This window comes from Ahaetulla prasina, chromosome 2 (assembly GCF_028640845.1).
Source record: "Ahaetulla prasina isolate Xishuangbanna chromosome 2, ASM2864084v1, whole genome shotgun sequence".
NCBI classification, from domain to species: Eukaryota; Metazoa; Chordata; class Lepidosauria; order Squamata; family Colubridae; genus Ahaetulla; species Ahaetulla prasina.
In genome coordinates, this window is record NC_080540.1 from 208,887,008 (window position 1) to 208,900,364 (window position 13,357).

Below are 13,357 nucleotides of genomic sequence, written 5' to 3' on the forward strand. Positions count from 1 at the left end.
CGGCCAGTAACTTCCGTTCCTGATATATCCGCCTTCCGTTTCTTTCTCGGCGGTCTGGTGGCGGTGTACATGTTGCTCTCTATGCCCAGGTAAGCCTAAGCAAGGATAGGAGAAGGTCGCCCTGAGATACCTTGCAAACAAAGCTAGACATGGGGATCATCAAGGGGAAGCAGAGCAAAAGGTGAAGCCAAAGAGCCTTTTCAACGGTATCTGATGTTGAACACATGTAATTGGATTGCTTAGGTGCATGTATAGGATGTATCCATCCTTCGAAAGGTAGGTGGTAGCAATACCCCTTGGACTTATATACCACTTCGTAGTGCTTTAAACAGGCTTCGGCTGTCCCCGGTGGCTGGTGTGGATTGCAGTCTGGAAGGAACAAGGTGTAGCTCACACCTTTTCCAAGTAAATCTGCGAGGAGGAGAATCCTTCCTTTCTTTCCTCCCCTCTTTCATTTTTCTTTCAGTTTCCCTTTTTCCAAGAAATAGAGTTGAAAGTAAGTATTGGGCTTTCCAGTTTCTCCCAGTACGACAAGTTGAAGGAGAGCCCATTTGAGCCAGACATCTGTTTCATTCGCATTTGTATAATATCTGTACATTTTAGATAATTACAGTTTTTACCTATATATAGTCCACGCTTTTGAGACTGCAATAGGAACTAGCAACTTGGTTGCTAACTGGAACTTTATTTCTTCCTCCTCTATTAACTCTGCTTGTTGCAAGCCAGTTGTGAGGTGCCTGAATGGCATGCTGCAATGGTTGTATATGTGAGGATCGGTTGCAAAATTGTTTTTTTCACTGTTGTAACTTTAGTGGTCACTGCACAAGACACTAAGCGAGGATGACCTGTAATAACACTAATGACTAATTTGCTGCTTGTTTTGTCTTAGAGTCACATGTGGCAGCATATGAAAAGTTACTAGAATAGAATAGAATAGAATAGAATAGAATAGAATAGAATTTTATTGGCCAAGTGTGATTGGACACACAAGGAATTTGTCTTGGTGCATATGCTCTCAGTGTACATAAAAGAAAAGATACGTTCATCAAGGTACAACATTTACAACACAATTGATGATCAATATATCAATATAAATCATAAGGATTGCCAGCAACAAGTTATAGTCATACAGTCATAAGTGGAAAGAGATTGGTGATGGGAACTATGAAACGATTAATAGTAGTGCAGATTCAGTAAATAGTCTGACAGTGTTGAGGGAATTATTTGTTTAGCAGAGTGATGGCCTTCGGGAAAAAACTGTTCTTGTGTCTAGTTGTTCTGGTGTGCAGTGCTCTATAGCGTCGTTTTGAGGGTAGGAGTTGAAACAGTTTATGTCCAGGATGCGAGGGATCTGCAAATATTTTCACGGCTCTCTTCTTGATTCGTGCAGTATACAGGTCCTCAATGGAAGGCAAGTTGGTAGCAATTATTTTTTCTGCAGTTCTAATTATCCTCTGAAGTCTGTGTTTTTCTTGTTGGGTTGCAGAACCGAACCAGACAGTTATAGAGGTGCAAATGACAGACTCAATAATTCCTCTGTAGAACTGGATCAGCAGCTCCTTGGGCAGTTTGAGCTTACTGAGTTGGCGCAGAAAGAACATTCTTTGTTGTCCTTTTTTAATGATGTTTTTGATGTTAGCTGTCCATTTGAGATCTTGCGATATGATAGAACCCAGAAATTTGAAGGTTTCTACTGTTGATACTGTGTTGTCAAGTATTGTGAGAGGTGGAAGTATGGAAGGGTTTTTCCTAAAATCTACCACCATTTCTACGGTTTTGAGTGTGTTCAGTTCCAGATTGTTTTGGTTGCACCACAAGGCTAGTCGTTCGACCTCTCGTCTATATGCGGATTCGTCATTGTCTCGAATGAGACCAATCACTGTTGTGTCATCTGCGAACTTCAGTAGCTTAACAAATGGATCATTGGAGATGCAGTCATTGGTATACAGAGAGAAGAGAAGTGGGGAGAGCACACAGCCTTGGGGGGCCCCTGTGCTAATTGTACAGGTATTTGATGTGATCTTGCTTAGCTTCACCTGCTGCTTCCTGTTTGTTAGGAAGCTTGTGATCCACTTACAAGTCTGTTCCGGTACCTGTAGCTGGTTTAGCTTAGTTAGAAGAATGTCTGGAATGATGGTATTGAATGCTGAACTAAAGTCTACAAAAAGGACCCTTGCATAGGTCTTTGGAGACTCAAGATGTTGTAGGATGTAGTGCAGAGCCATATTAACAGCATCATCTGTTGATCTATTTGCTCGGTATGCAAATTGCAAGGGGTCTAAAAGCGGATTCGTGATGGTTTTCAGGTAGGAAAGCACTAGCCTTTCAAAGGTTTTCATGACTACAGATGTTAGAGCAACTGGTCTGTAGTCATTCAGTTCCTTGATGGTGGGCTTCTTCGGCACTGGGATGATGGTAGAGCGTTTGAAGCAAGAAGGAACATAGCACATCTCTAGTGATTTATTGAAAATATGGGTGAAGATGGGGGCCAATTGGTCAGCACAGACTTTTAAGCAAGAAGGAGTTATCTTGTCTGGGCCTGGCGCTTTTCCTGGCTTTTGTCTGTGAAATAGGTCCTGCACTTCCTTTTCTGTGATCACTAGGGGTTGTGAACCCAATGAAATGGGGTCAGTTGTCGGAGGCTTGGCTGTTGTTGCTGTGTCTGAGATGGGGGTTGTGGAGATAGGTGGCTGTAGTTTCCTTTCAAACCTGCAGTAAAACTCATTCAGGTCATCTGCCAGTTGTTGATTACCTTCAGCCTGGGAAGGAGGTTTGCCATAGCCGGTGATATTTTTAAGAGTTTTCCACATGTTTGCTGGTTCATTTGCTGAAAATTGATTCTTTAGCTTTTCAGAGTAGCTTCTTTTTGCTGCTCTTATCTCCCTTGTTAGTGCATTTCTGGCCTGATTGTACAGCATTTTATCACCTTTTCTGTAGGCTTCCTCTTTGGAAGATACAATGAAAGAACACTTTAGTTTCTCTCTTTAGCTTTCTTTTAATCTTTTAATATCAATAGTTGTTAACATTTTTGTGTGACTATGTTTTAAAATTATTTCTAGTGTGTTCATTATTCATGACAGGTCGCTATTTGTATAGTCTAAGGAATATATCTGTCTCATCAGTTGAATCATATTTCATAACATAACATAACATAACAACAGAGTTGGAAGGGACCTTGGAGGCCTTCTAGTCCAACCCCCTGCCTAGGCAGGAAACCCTACACCATCTCAGTCAGATGGTTATCCAACATTTTCTTAAAAATTTCCAGTGTTGGAGCATTCACAACTTCTGAAGGCAAGTCGTTCCACTTATTAATTGTTCTAACTGTCAGGAAATTTCTCCTTAGTTCTAAGTTGCTTCTTTCTTTGATCAGTTTCCACCCATTGCTTCTTGTTCTACCCTCAGGTGCTTTGGAGAACAGCCCGACTCCCTCTTCTTTGTGGCAGCCCCTAAGATATTGGAACACAGCTATCATGTCTCCCCTAGTCCTTCTTTTTGTTAAACTAGACATACCCAGTTCCTGCAACCGTTCTTCATATGTTTTATCCTCCAGTCCCCTAATCATCTTTGTTGCTCTTCTCTGCACTCTTTCTAGAGTCTCAACATCTTTTTTACATCGTGGCGACCAAAACTGGATGCAATATTCCAAGTGTGGCCTTACCAAGGCATTATAAAGTGGTACTAACACTTCACGTGATCTTGATTCTATCCCTCTGTTTATGCAGCCCAGAACTGTGTTGGCTTTTTTAACAGCTGCTGCACACTGCTGGCTCATATCTAAATGGTTATCCACTAGGACTCCAAGATCCCTCTCACAGGTACTACTATTGAGCAAGATACCACATATACGGTACTGGTGCATTTTGTTTTTTTGGCCTAAATGTAGAACCTTACTTTTTTCACTGTTGAATTTCATTTTGTTAGATAGCGCCCAATGTTCAAGTCTGTCAAGATCTTTCTGTAACTTAAGCCTATCTTCTGGAGTGTTGGCTATTCCTGCCAGCTTGGTGTCATCTGCAAATTTGATGAGTTCCCCATCTATCCCCTCGTCCAAGTCATTGATGAAGATGTTGAAGTTCAACCTTTTGTTGTTTTCCATCCACATGCACAGTTTATTGGTGGTTTATATTTCACACTGGTTGTAGGATAGGTTGTCATTAATATTCATGCAAGAAGAATAGTTGTAGCACAGGAGTGTCAAACTTGTAGCCTGCTGGCTAGATGTGTCACGCACTGGCCATACCTACCCTGGTTTAGCAAAGTGGGGAAAGTCACAATATGTCATGTGACAACAATGTGATGCTGCGAGTTTAAAACCCTGTAGCAGAAATATCTATCTACAAGGCTTTCCCATTTCTGGATGAAGTGTTTCACATTACTGTACCAGGTAACATTAGCAGTGCAGGAGATGCAAGGAAATGAGTTTTGTTCATTGGCACCAGTTGTATATATATGCATTATGTAAATTATGTACATGCTTTGGCGGAAGAGATGTGTAGATATTGGTTCATTTGCATGAATCTTTTTCCTTTTAATAGGGAAATAGTTTGCACATTTAGGATAAAAATGACTTTTTCCTTGCTTTCCTAAATAGAGGGATAAAAAAAGGCAAATTTATTCACAATGATGGTTTATTAATATTCTTACTGGCATCACCAGAGCACTTTTTGAAGTCTTAACAACTGGAAAACTGGTTGGAAAGAGCACATACCCTTGTTTATTATTTATTTGTTCGTACTTTTGTTCGTACTTTTATACCGCCCTATCTCCCTAGGGACTCAGGGCGGTTTACAGCCAGATAAAAACATAAATATATACAGAATAAAACATTGATTTTAAAAACTTATTCAATAGGCCAAATGTTTAAAATAGAAATATAAACAATAAAACCCCATTTAAAACCAAATATAAAATTTAAAAATCCTAGTCCAGTCCTGCGCAAATAAATAGATGTGTCTTAAGCTCGCGGCGGAAGGTTCGAAGGTCAGGAAGTTGGCGAAGTCCTGGGGGAAGCTCGTTCCAGAGGGTGGGAGCCCCCACAGAAAAGGCTCTTCCCCTGGGTGTCGCCAGTCGGCACTGCCTGGCCGACGGCACCCTGAGGAGTCCTTCTCTATGAGAGCGCACGGGTCGGTGAGAGGCAATCGGTGGCAGCAGGCGGTCCCGTAAGTAGCCCGGCCCTATGCCATGGAGCGCATATTGTCTGTTTTGTCTTTTCTTTGGGAAAAGATGTCTTCCTTCAATGCGTTTCCACTGCTTTGGGCATTGGAACAAATTAATTTCCTATGCAGAAAACATTGGTTTCATATTCTTTGTTTTTCCCATTCTGAGTATATATTCTTTCCGCAAAAAACCTCCCTTTTTCTAGCCTACACATTTTCACCTAATCAATTAATTTTTGTAGCCTGGAAGTTATCTGCGTATCTTCTAATACCACATTTCCCTTGAACAGTTTTTACACATCAGCCGCAAAGTTTGCCAGCCCTTAGAGAATAGAAAAGCAATGTAAGTAATTCATTCCAGTATGCTATTAAAAATGGTGGGCCAGAGTAGGAAAAGTTTTGTGGCGTATCATTTTCAAACTGATTGAAACTTGTGATGCATTCATGTGACGTGGTATACCATGTTTTTCTCAGCTCAATATTCTGGGTTCAGAAAGCACCTATAAAATAAACACATGAATTAGGTTCACACAGTATGAAAGAAAAAGATATTATGGTAGGTTTATTTGTGATTCAGTGTGCTGTGGGAACCCTAATGTAGATTTCTAATGCAGCATTATATCAGAGAACAAACTCCTATAAAGGAAATAATAATTTTATTGCCATGAAAAGTCTCTAAAAAAGTCAGAGATGACTCAACAGCTTAGGTAATGTTTAAATTATTGTTAGAAAAAGAATATAGTGTGATACTTTAATCATTAGAGGGAGATTAGAGGGAAATGAAATCAGAAAACTTTATTTAACTGCATTATTAGCGATGGCCATTCTTAAAATTAGTTTTGGATCATAACAATCTGACCTATATATGCTAATTATCTTCTACCCTTAGTTTTCACCACTGAAGCTTGTATTAAATATATTGAGTTTCTGTTCTTGGATTTTCCAGCCAACATAAAGCAATCAAAATACATTTAGTTGTTTTAGGATTCAGTAACTTGCTATTGGTAAAATTATTAAAAAATATTGCTGTAGAATTTAACAATGTTAGAACAAAACATCCAACCAATATAAAGCAATCAAAATATATTTAGTTGTTTTAGGATTGAGTAACCTGCTATTGGTAAAATTATTGAGAAATATTGCTGTAGAATTTAACAATGTTAAAACAAAATGTCAGCCACTTGGGCCAAGCTTCAATAGAAGGGGCCGGTTTAGCTCACGCTGGTAAAAGCCTGTTATTAAGAACACAGTAGCCTGCAATTACTGCAGGTTCGAGCCCGGCCCAAGGTTGACTCAGCCTTCCATCCTTTATAAGGTAGGTAAAATGAGGACCCAGATTGTTGGGGGGGCAATAAGTTGACTTTGTAAAAATATACAAATAGAATGAGACTATTGCCTTATACACTGTAAGCCGCCCTGAGTCTTCGGAGAAGGGCGGGGTATAAATGTAAACAAAAAAAAACACCTCACATTATTTCCCTTCTGCAATCCAGTTGAAAGGAAATTAAAGCCATATGTCTTTCCTGCCATTGGAATGTTTAATTGAACCAAGATTTAAAATAAAATTGACTTTCTTTAACAAAGTACATATAGTGAAATCAAAATAAAGAAAGAAGTGATGGTTATAACTGCTCAAATGTAAGTATGGTGAAAACACAGATTCAAAATGCAAACAATAATCCTGTCGGGAAGATATTTTTCTTCTGTGGAATATTAGCTTCCACCTGGCTTTTAATTCCCAGAAACCAAAAAACAACTTCTCGTTTCATGCTTCTTTGTACTTTGCAAACTTTAGTACTATTACAAACATAGCATGTGTTTTCATGGTAAATTATTCTTCTCTAATCATTTACATTTCCTTGAAAACATAGCCTGTTCTCCCACAGACATTCCTCTTGTTGTTCATTGTTTTACACCCCATTAATTTTCCCTTTTTATATTGCCTTGTACAAATATGTCATCAAGGTTGACCAGGGGTATCAAACTCAATTTCATTGAGGGCCACATAAGGGTTGTGTTTGACACAATGGAGCATGGGTGTGGCCGGGGGGTGGGGGTGGGGTGATGGCCATGGTGGGCGTGACACAGGACTCTTGTCGGGGACACCTGTGGTGACCAAGTGCTAAGGCTTCCCTGAGATCTGCCTGAGGCCACCCTGTGCCTCGTTTTCAGCCTGAATGGCCTCCTGCGGCCATCTCCCAGTGAAAACGGAGTCCAGGGGCCATGTGTGGGCCTCCTGAGCTCAATTAATGCTAGCTGAGGGCTGCAGGAGGCCGTTGCAGCCAAAAATGGGACACATGGCCTCCCCGAGCTCCATTTTTGCTATGGCACCGCAGACCGGTCGTTTGCTTGTTTCCAGGCCAGCCCCGCAGGCCAATCTAAGCACTCAGTGGGCTGGATCCAGCCTGCTGGCCTTGAGTTTGACAAGCCTGATGTAGACAAAGAGCTCTCTGTCCAAGGCTATTTAACTTGTGTTAAGTTACAGGACAAACGTTTGTGAGGGACTTTAGCTTAGTCTAGTAGTTTATCTTACTAGATAGGTAAAATAAAGCTTGCAACTGTCAAAAATTCAAGAAGGGCTATAAAATAAAGGTAAAACAAAATGAATGTTGAAGCAAACTAGCAGCCCCCTCCTTCCACCCCATTTTCCTACTCCTATACCCATCCTGAGGGACTTCCTTGTGATTGTACTTATGTATTTTCCTGCAGTGTCTCTGACATATATTTCTGAACTGCTTACCTGCCCCACCTGCCTTTTTCCATCTTCATTGGTAGTCCTTATGTTTTTCTGAGTCTTCTCTAATGCTTGCTTCCTGTTTAGAATTATTCTGTATATACTTATATGTGTGTGTGTGTTTGTAACTAGTCATTTTCCATAATTAACACTTAGGATAAAGAAGTATTTATTATCCAAAGAAAGTTAAAACATGTATACCCTGAAAAATATAGAACATTGCACATATTTAGGTACTACACTAATCATCCTACTTATTATTTAAAGTTCTTTACAGCAGAATTTTATACTTAAAAGTAGGTTCCTTTCAGTTCATTAGAGCTTATACCCTGACGAGGGAGGATGAACAGTTTAAAGAACTAAAAATAATATGTCAAATAATTTTTAAATTATTTCTAAGCCACTTTTAACCGATTACTGAATATTTCTAGGAATGTTTCATCTTTTGTTATTGAATTCTGGTTAGAATCCATTCTGAAAGGAAGGAAGAATTTTCATTTAAAAAGACTTGTAATTGTCTTTAGTGTTAGATGGCAGAAGTGATACTTCTGATGGAGCAGATTTAGAGATATACCTATATTTTTGTTCACTATTTAACATACATGGTTAATTTTTAAAAACAATAAGATTTGTGATCAAAGAAACTGGGTATGTCATTAGGTTAACAAGTAGGAGCACCAACAAGTAGGCCCTCCATCGCTGCATGTTTTTAAGAAGAGTCTAGACCCATGATGACGAACCTATGGCACATGTGCCAGAGGTGGCACGCAGCGCCCTCTCTGTGGGCACGTGAATCGTCGCCCCACTTCAGCTCTGCCATGCATGCATGCGCATTGTGTGGGGGCCTGGGCATGTGCAGGGGGGATGTGCACACATGTGCAGGGGGCATGCGCATGTGTGGGGACACGGTGTGTGGGAGGGTTGGCCGTGCATGCTGGGGGGCATGCGCATGTGTGGGGACACAGGGTGTGTGGGAGGGTTGGCCGTGCATGCTGGGGGGCATGCGCACATGCACATGGAGCAGGATGTATGTGGGGGGCACAAACGCATGCGGGGGCATGCGAGCATGTGTGGGGGGCACACATTGCATTTTGGGGGTTTGGGTGCATGCACACATTTGCACGCATGCGCACTTTGGGCACTCAGTCCAGGAAAGGTTAGCCATCACTGGTCTAGACAGTCACTTATCTAAAATGGTATAGGTTCTCCTGCTTGAGCAGAGGGCTGGACTAGAAGACCTCCAAGGTCTCTTCCAGCTCATTCTATTCTATTCTAACTTGCAACCATTGTTAAAACTCCAGAAGCTGCAGTAACATCTAGATCAAATAGACTAAATAATAAAAGCTTGAGCTGAATCATGAGTAAACTTCAAGATGTGCTTTGAAGTAAAGCAAGCTTGTTTTTTAATACTGCAGAAATTTTTTAAAAAGCTTCCTTATAACTGAATTGATTCAAAGTAATCATATATTATGAGAGGCCCAGTTTACCTATCAAATAGAATTGCCCACTATTTTAAACTTTTATATATAAAAGGCTCAAGCTATATATCTGTGAGCCAATATTTTTGGTATGAACATTAAATATAAAATATTAAATTATGAAATATAAATATTGCATGTGAACCCAGTACAAAGAGAGATATCCTCATAGTTGACAGGATTTAAATTGGTTCTAACAATAAATCTCGCCATGAGTTAAAAAGGAGCATGGTACTAAAGGTAAGTGGTGACAAATCTAAAATAAATGCCTTGCGATAAAATTGAAAGTTAAATTCCTAAGGTAATTATAATTAATACAATGAGAATCTCACAGGATGACCTTGTTAGAGTAATTTATTCAGTGTCTTGTAAAAATATAATGTAGGAAAGAAGCATAGAAAGGCCTCTCAAAGAGTCAAACACCTTTAGAATTAATTCATGTTAATCACAAATACTCTAAAGGAATTTGAGAACAAATATCTGGAATTCCTTTACATGAAAACAATGGATTTGTTTTGTATTTGCTAGTTGAGAAAATTTCTTGAAAATACTTACATAAAGGAGTCAAATACAATGTAAAAATTCCATCCACGTATGTGACAAAATTACTGTTGTGCCCCAGTGGCATCTAATATAATTTCTCTAATTAACAAGAGTAATCAGATAGGAAAACAAAACTCATGAAATGAGTTTAGGAATTGAAATTCTCAATGAGTGCAATATATTGTCTGCTTATAGCAGGGCCTTATTGCAATTCCATTAAGTATTTTAGTATTTCTACTTAATGCAAGAGGTTCTAAAGCCAAATTAAAAGGAGAAGGGGGAACAGTATGGACCTTGATTTCAATTTAATGGCATGTGAATGTGCCTATTAAATCTGCAACAGATCAGCTGGATATGAACCGGTCAGCATTGTTTAAAATGAATTTCTAAGAGGGAGTAGCAATCATGCAAAATATTGTTTAAATGAAAGCTTTCAGTACAACTACTTTTTCATCAGGCATGAAATCTCTCTATATATATCTTTTCTTTACTTTTTACAGAATTGGTTCTAATCATGACTTTACTAGAAGTCCCCCTGCACAATCTGTTGCATGAAGCAAGAGGCTGACCAAATGGCACGCAGGAAAAAACCAAAGGACTCTCGAACTGCAGATGCGGCAGCCATGTTCTCACACAGATTACTGCCTTGGGGCCGGCTATGCCGCTGGTCCAGCCCATGCCTGCAATTCCTTGTCTTGAGTGTTGTGACATTTGGTGTGATCGCTCCCTTCACTTGCCGAGATCTCCTGCATTCTTATTTCTATATGCGTGGTTGGTACCTAAACTCAATGACCCAACATTTTTTAAAGCAGAACCAAGAGGAGGGTTTGAGTGCTCTCCGATACTTTGAGCGACTGCAGAATACATCAGAGAAGTTGACCAAAGAGGCCTTGCAGCCATGGTTGCTGATTACTATAATTACTGTTCAAAGGAGCCCGGAACTCCACTATGTCCTTCAAGTAGCAGCCCGCTTCCACCGTCTGCTCCAGGAATGTGGCCCTGCTTGCCAGCACCATCAGCTCTTACTCTGTAATGTGGAAACAGATCCCAGCAGCCACCAGGATGCTAAGCTGCTTGCCACTTTCTTTCCTGTGGTGAACCACTATAGTGGTCAGGAAAATTTGGATCTCTTTCCAAACCGTTTTGAGAAGGAGAAGCAAGATTACACCTATTGCCTTGAGAAATCACTTCAGCTGTATAGACCAGAATATGTCCTGTTAGTGGAAGATGATACCCTCCCAGAAGAGGAGTTCTTTCCAGTCCTCCATCACTTGTTACAGACACGGTTCTCAAAGCCCCACCTCCGAAATGCTCTCTATATCAAACTGTACCATCCAGAGAGACTTCAACATTATATCAATCCAGAACCCATGAGGATCCTGGAATGGCTTGGATTAGGCATGGTTTCAGGGTCCTTCTTGGGCTTTATCTACTCATGGGCATCCAGCCGCTCCAGCCTTAGTTGGTCCATCGTATTGTTTTTTGCCCTGTATAGCATGCTGCTAGTAGAGCTGGTTGGGCGCCACTATCTGTTGGAGCTTCGACGCCTGGCGCCATCCTTCTACAACATTGTGCCTGTGACCGAATGCTGCACTCCGGCCATGGTGTTCTCTGCTCCTTCAGCACACCGTGTATTGGGTTACATGAAAGACGTTCAGTGTCACTTAGGTTTTGCCAAAGATATTGCTCTTTATTCATTGCTGCGTACCAAGGGCGAGCACGCATTTGTGGTTGAGCCCAATCTGGTGAGGCATGTGGGGTTGTTTTCATCTGTCAGGATCAATGAAAAGCCAGAGCTGCTTTGACTTTTCAATATTTCCTAAGGAATGAAACAGATGAACAAAAGCTCAACACAAAAAATTTACTAAGTTTTGCTGAGCTAAGTCATCTTCAATTGCAAGCTGGGGACTGAATCAAATCGATTGATTACAGTCACTAATGTTCTCGAGAAGTAAGCTTGGAATTCAAGTTTTCTAGCATTCTGTGTAAAAAAAAAAGAGTATATAATAGCTCTAAATCAGCCTTCTATACGATGCCCTTCCATTGTGAGGTACTAATTCCAAAAATCCCAGCCAATGTGGCTGGTAGTAATTTGGTCTTACGAATTCTAGGTTGTGAAAGTTAGCTCTGATTTATAGGTTACAGATAATGAACAAGAGTTCCTAAGTTTGGTAGAAATACCAGAGATGGTGCTTTAGCTTTTCTGCATCAACTTATAAATTATTTTAAATGGTTCTTTCCCATTATCATGAAGCATTAACTGAAAAGAGAAACTATTTTTTAATTGCCTTAGTCTATCTTTCCTGAGCTGATGCCTTTGAGATATGTTAGCTGCTAAATTGCCAACACTACCCCTCGGTCTTCTGGCGGCTTGCAGTCCTAACCGATCAAAAGGATGCCAGCTTGGGAAAGACTGCTGTACATTCAAAGACAAATAATCATATTCAGCTAAGGTGTTATGGCTGTGATTATCTTAAAGTTTACTTCTTTCTTGTTTCAAATCTTTCATCTCTGTCACTTTTAAGTATGCTTTTGTGCATACTTCCTGAATATAACTTTGCAAATGGCAAACCCTCCTTGCATGTAGAAACTTTTAAGTTAGCAACAAGGTAAGGTCACTCAATTTGAAGCAGCTAAAATGGTTGGAGATAGCTGAATTGTGCAACATCCTAATCTGAGTTTATGTCAGAGTTGGCATGGCTGAGAAAATAAAAAGTCCCATTAGATTCAATGAAAAGTCTAATGATGCTAATATTGTGGACACAGCCATAGCTGCCGAAGGTTGGATTGTGCTCTTCCCTTGTGGCTCTTCCCTTGCCCTATTTATTCTTGTCTCCTATATTAGTTACCCTGCTGGTATATCTTATATACCAAATGCTCAAATCACTCCATTAACAAATTTCTGGAATTTGCTGCTCACCAGAAAAATTTAATCCTAAAACTCTCTTTCTGTGAATTAGAATTGCCCTGTCAATTGCCAGCTAATTTTTGTCTTATCAGTTTCTTACCATTTCTTTTCCATTTTGTTTCCCCCATGACAGAAAACCCTGGAAATATTTTCTACAACTGCCCATCCCAATCTCTTGCTTTCTTTTGAAATGTTCTGTTTAAAAATCAAATGCGCACCATTCAAAACCATTCTGAAGGAAATGTAACATTCTCATTTTTCTTCATTTGTTCTGCATTTGCTACCTCCTACTTCACATATTACTCATACTGTTCCTTGTTAATAGGCTTATTAAAAAAAAAACAAGTGCCTTACTTAGATGATACATAAACACTTTTATAGGGAAGATTTTTCTTCCTCGTCCTCTAACTCTGGGAATCTGTGAGAAGAGCATGGCTTTTTCCACCCTACTTGAAAAAGAAACTTGAACCAAGAAATGTATTTTTCTTTCCATGAGAATTCAGTTGAAATAAATTAAAGAATAAATGCACCATCA

At 39.9% G+C, this 13,357-nt stretch overlaps 1 protein-coding gene across 3 annotated transcripts; it reads left to right on the plus strand.

Moving 5' to 3' along the window:
* Positions 1–21: 21 nt before the first annotated feature.
* Positions 22–13,357, plus strand: PGAP4 (post-GPI attachment to proteins GalNAc transferase 4). 3 transcript variants are annotated; one of them, XM_058170155.1, is made up of 2 exons: positions 22–89; positions 10,415–13,357. In XM_058170155.1, the coding sequence occupies exon 2, from the start codon at positions 10,466–10,468 to the stop codon at positions 11,717–11,719; it is 1,254 nt and encodes a 417-aa protein (XP_058026138.1). In that variant the 5' UTR covers positions 22–89; positions 10,415–10,465; the 3' UTR covers positions 11,720–13,357. The 3 variants fall into 3 exon arrangements, with proteins under 3 accessions (XP_058026138.1, XP_058026139.1, XP_058026140.1); XM_058170156.1 differs by having other exon boundaries at positions 58–181; XM_058170157.1 differs by lacking the exon at positions 22–89 and adding an exon at positions 151–276.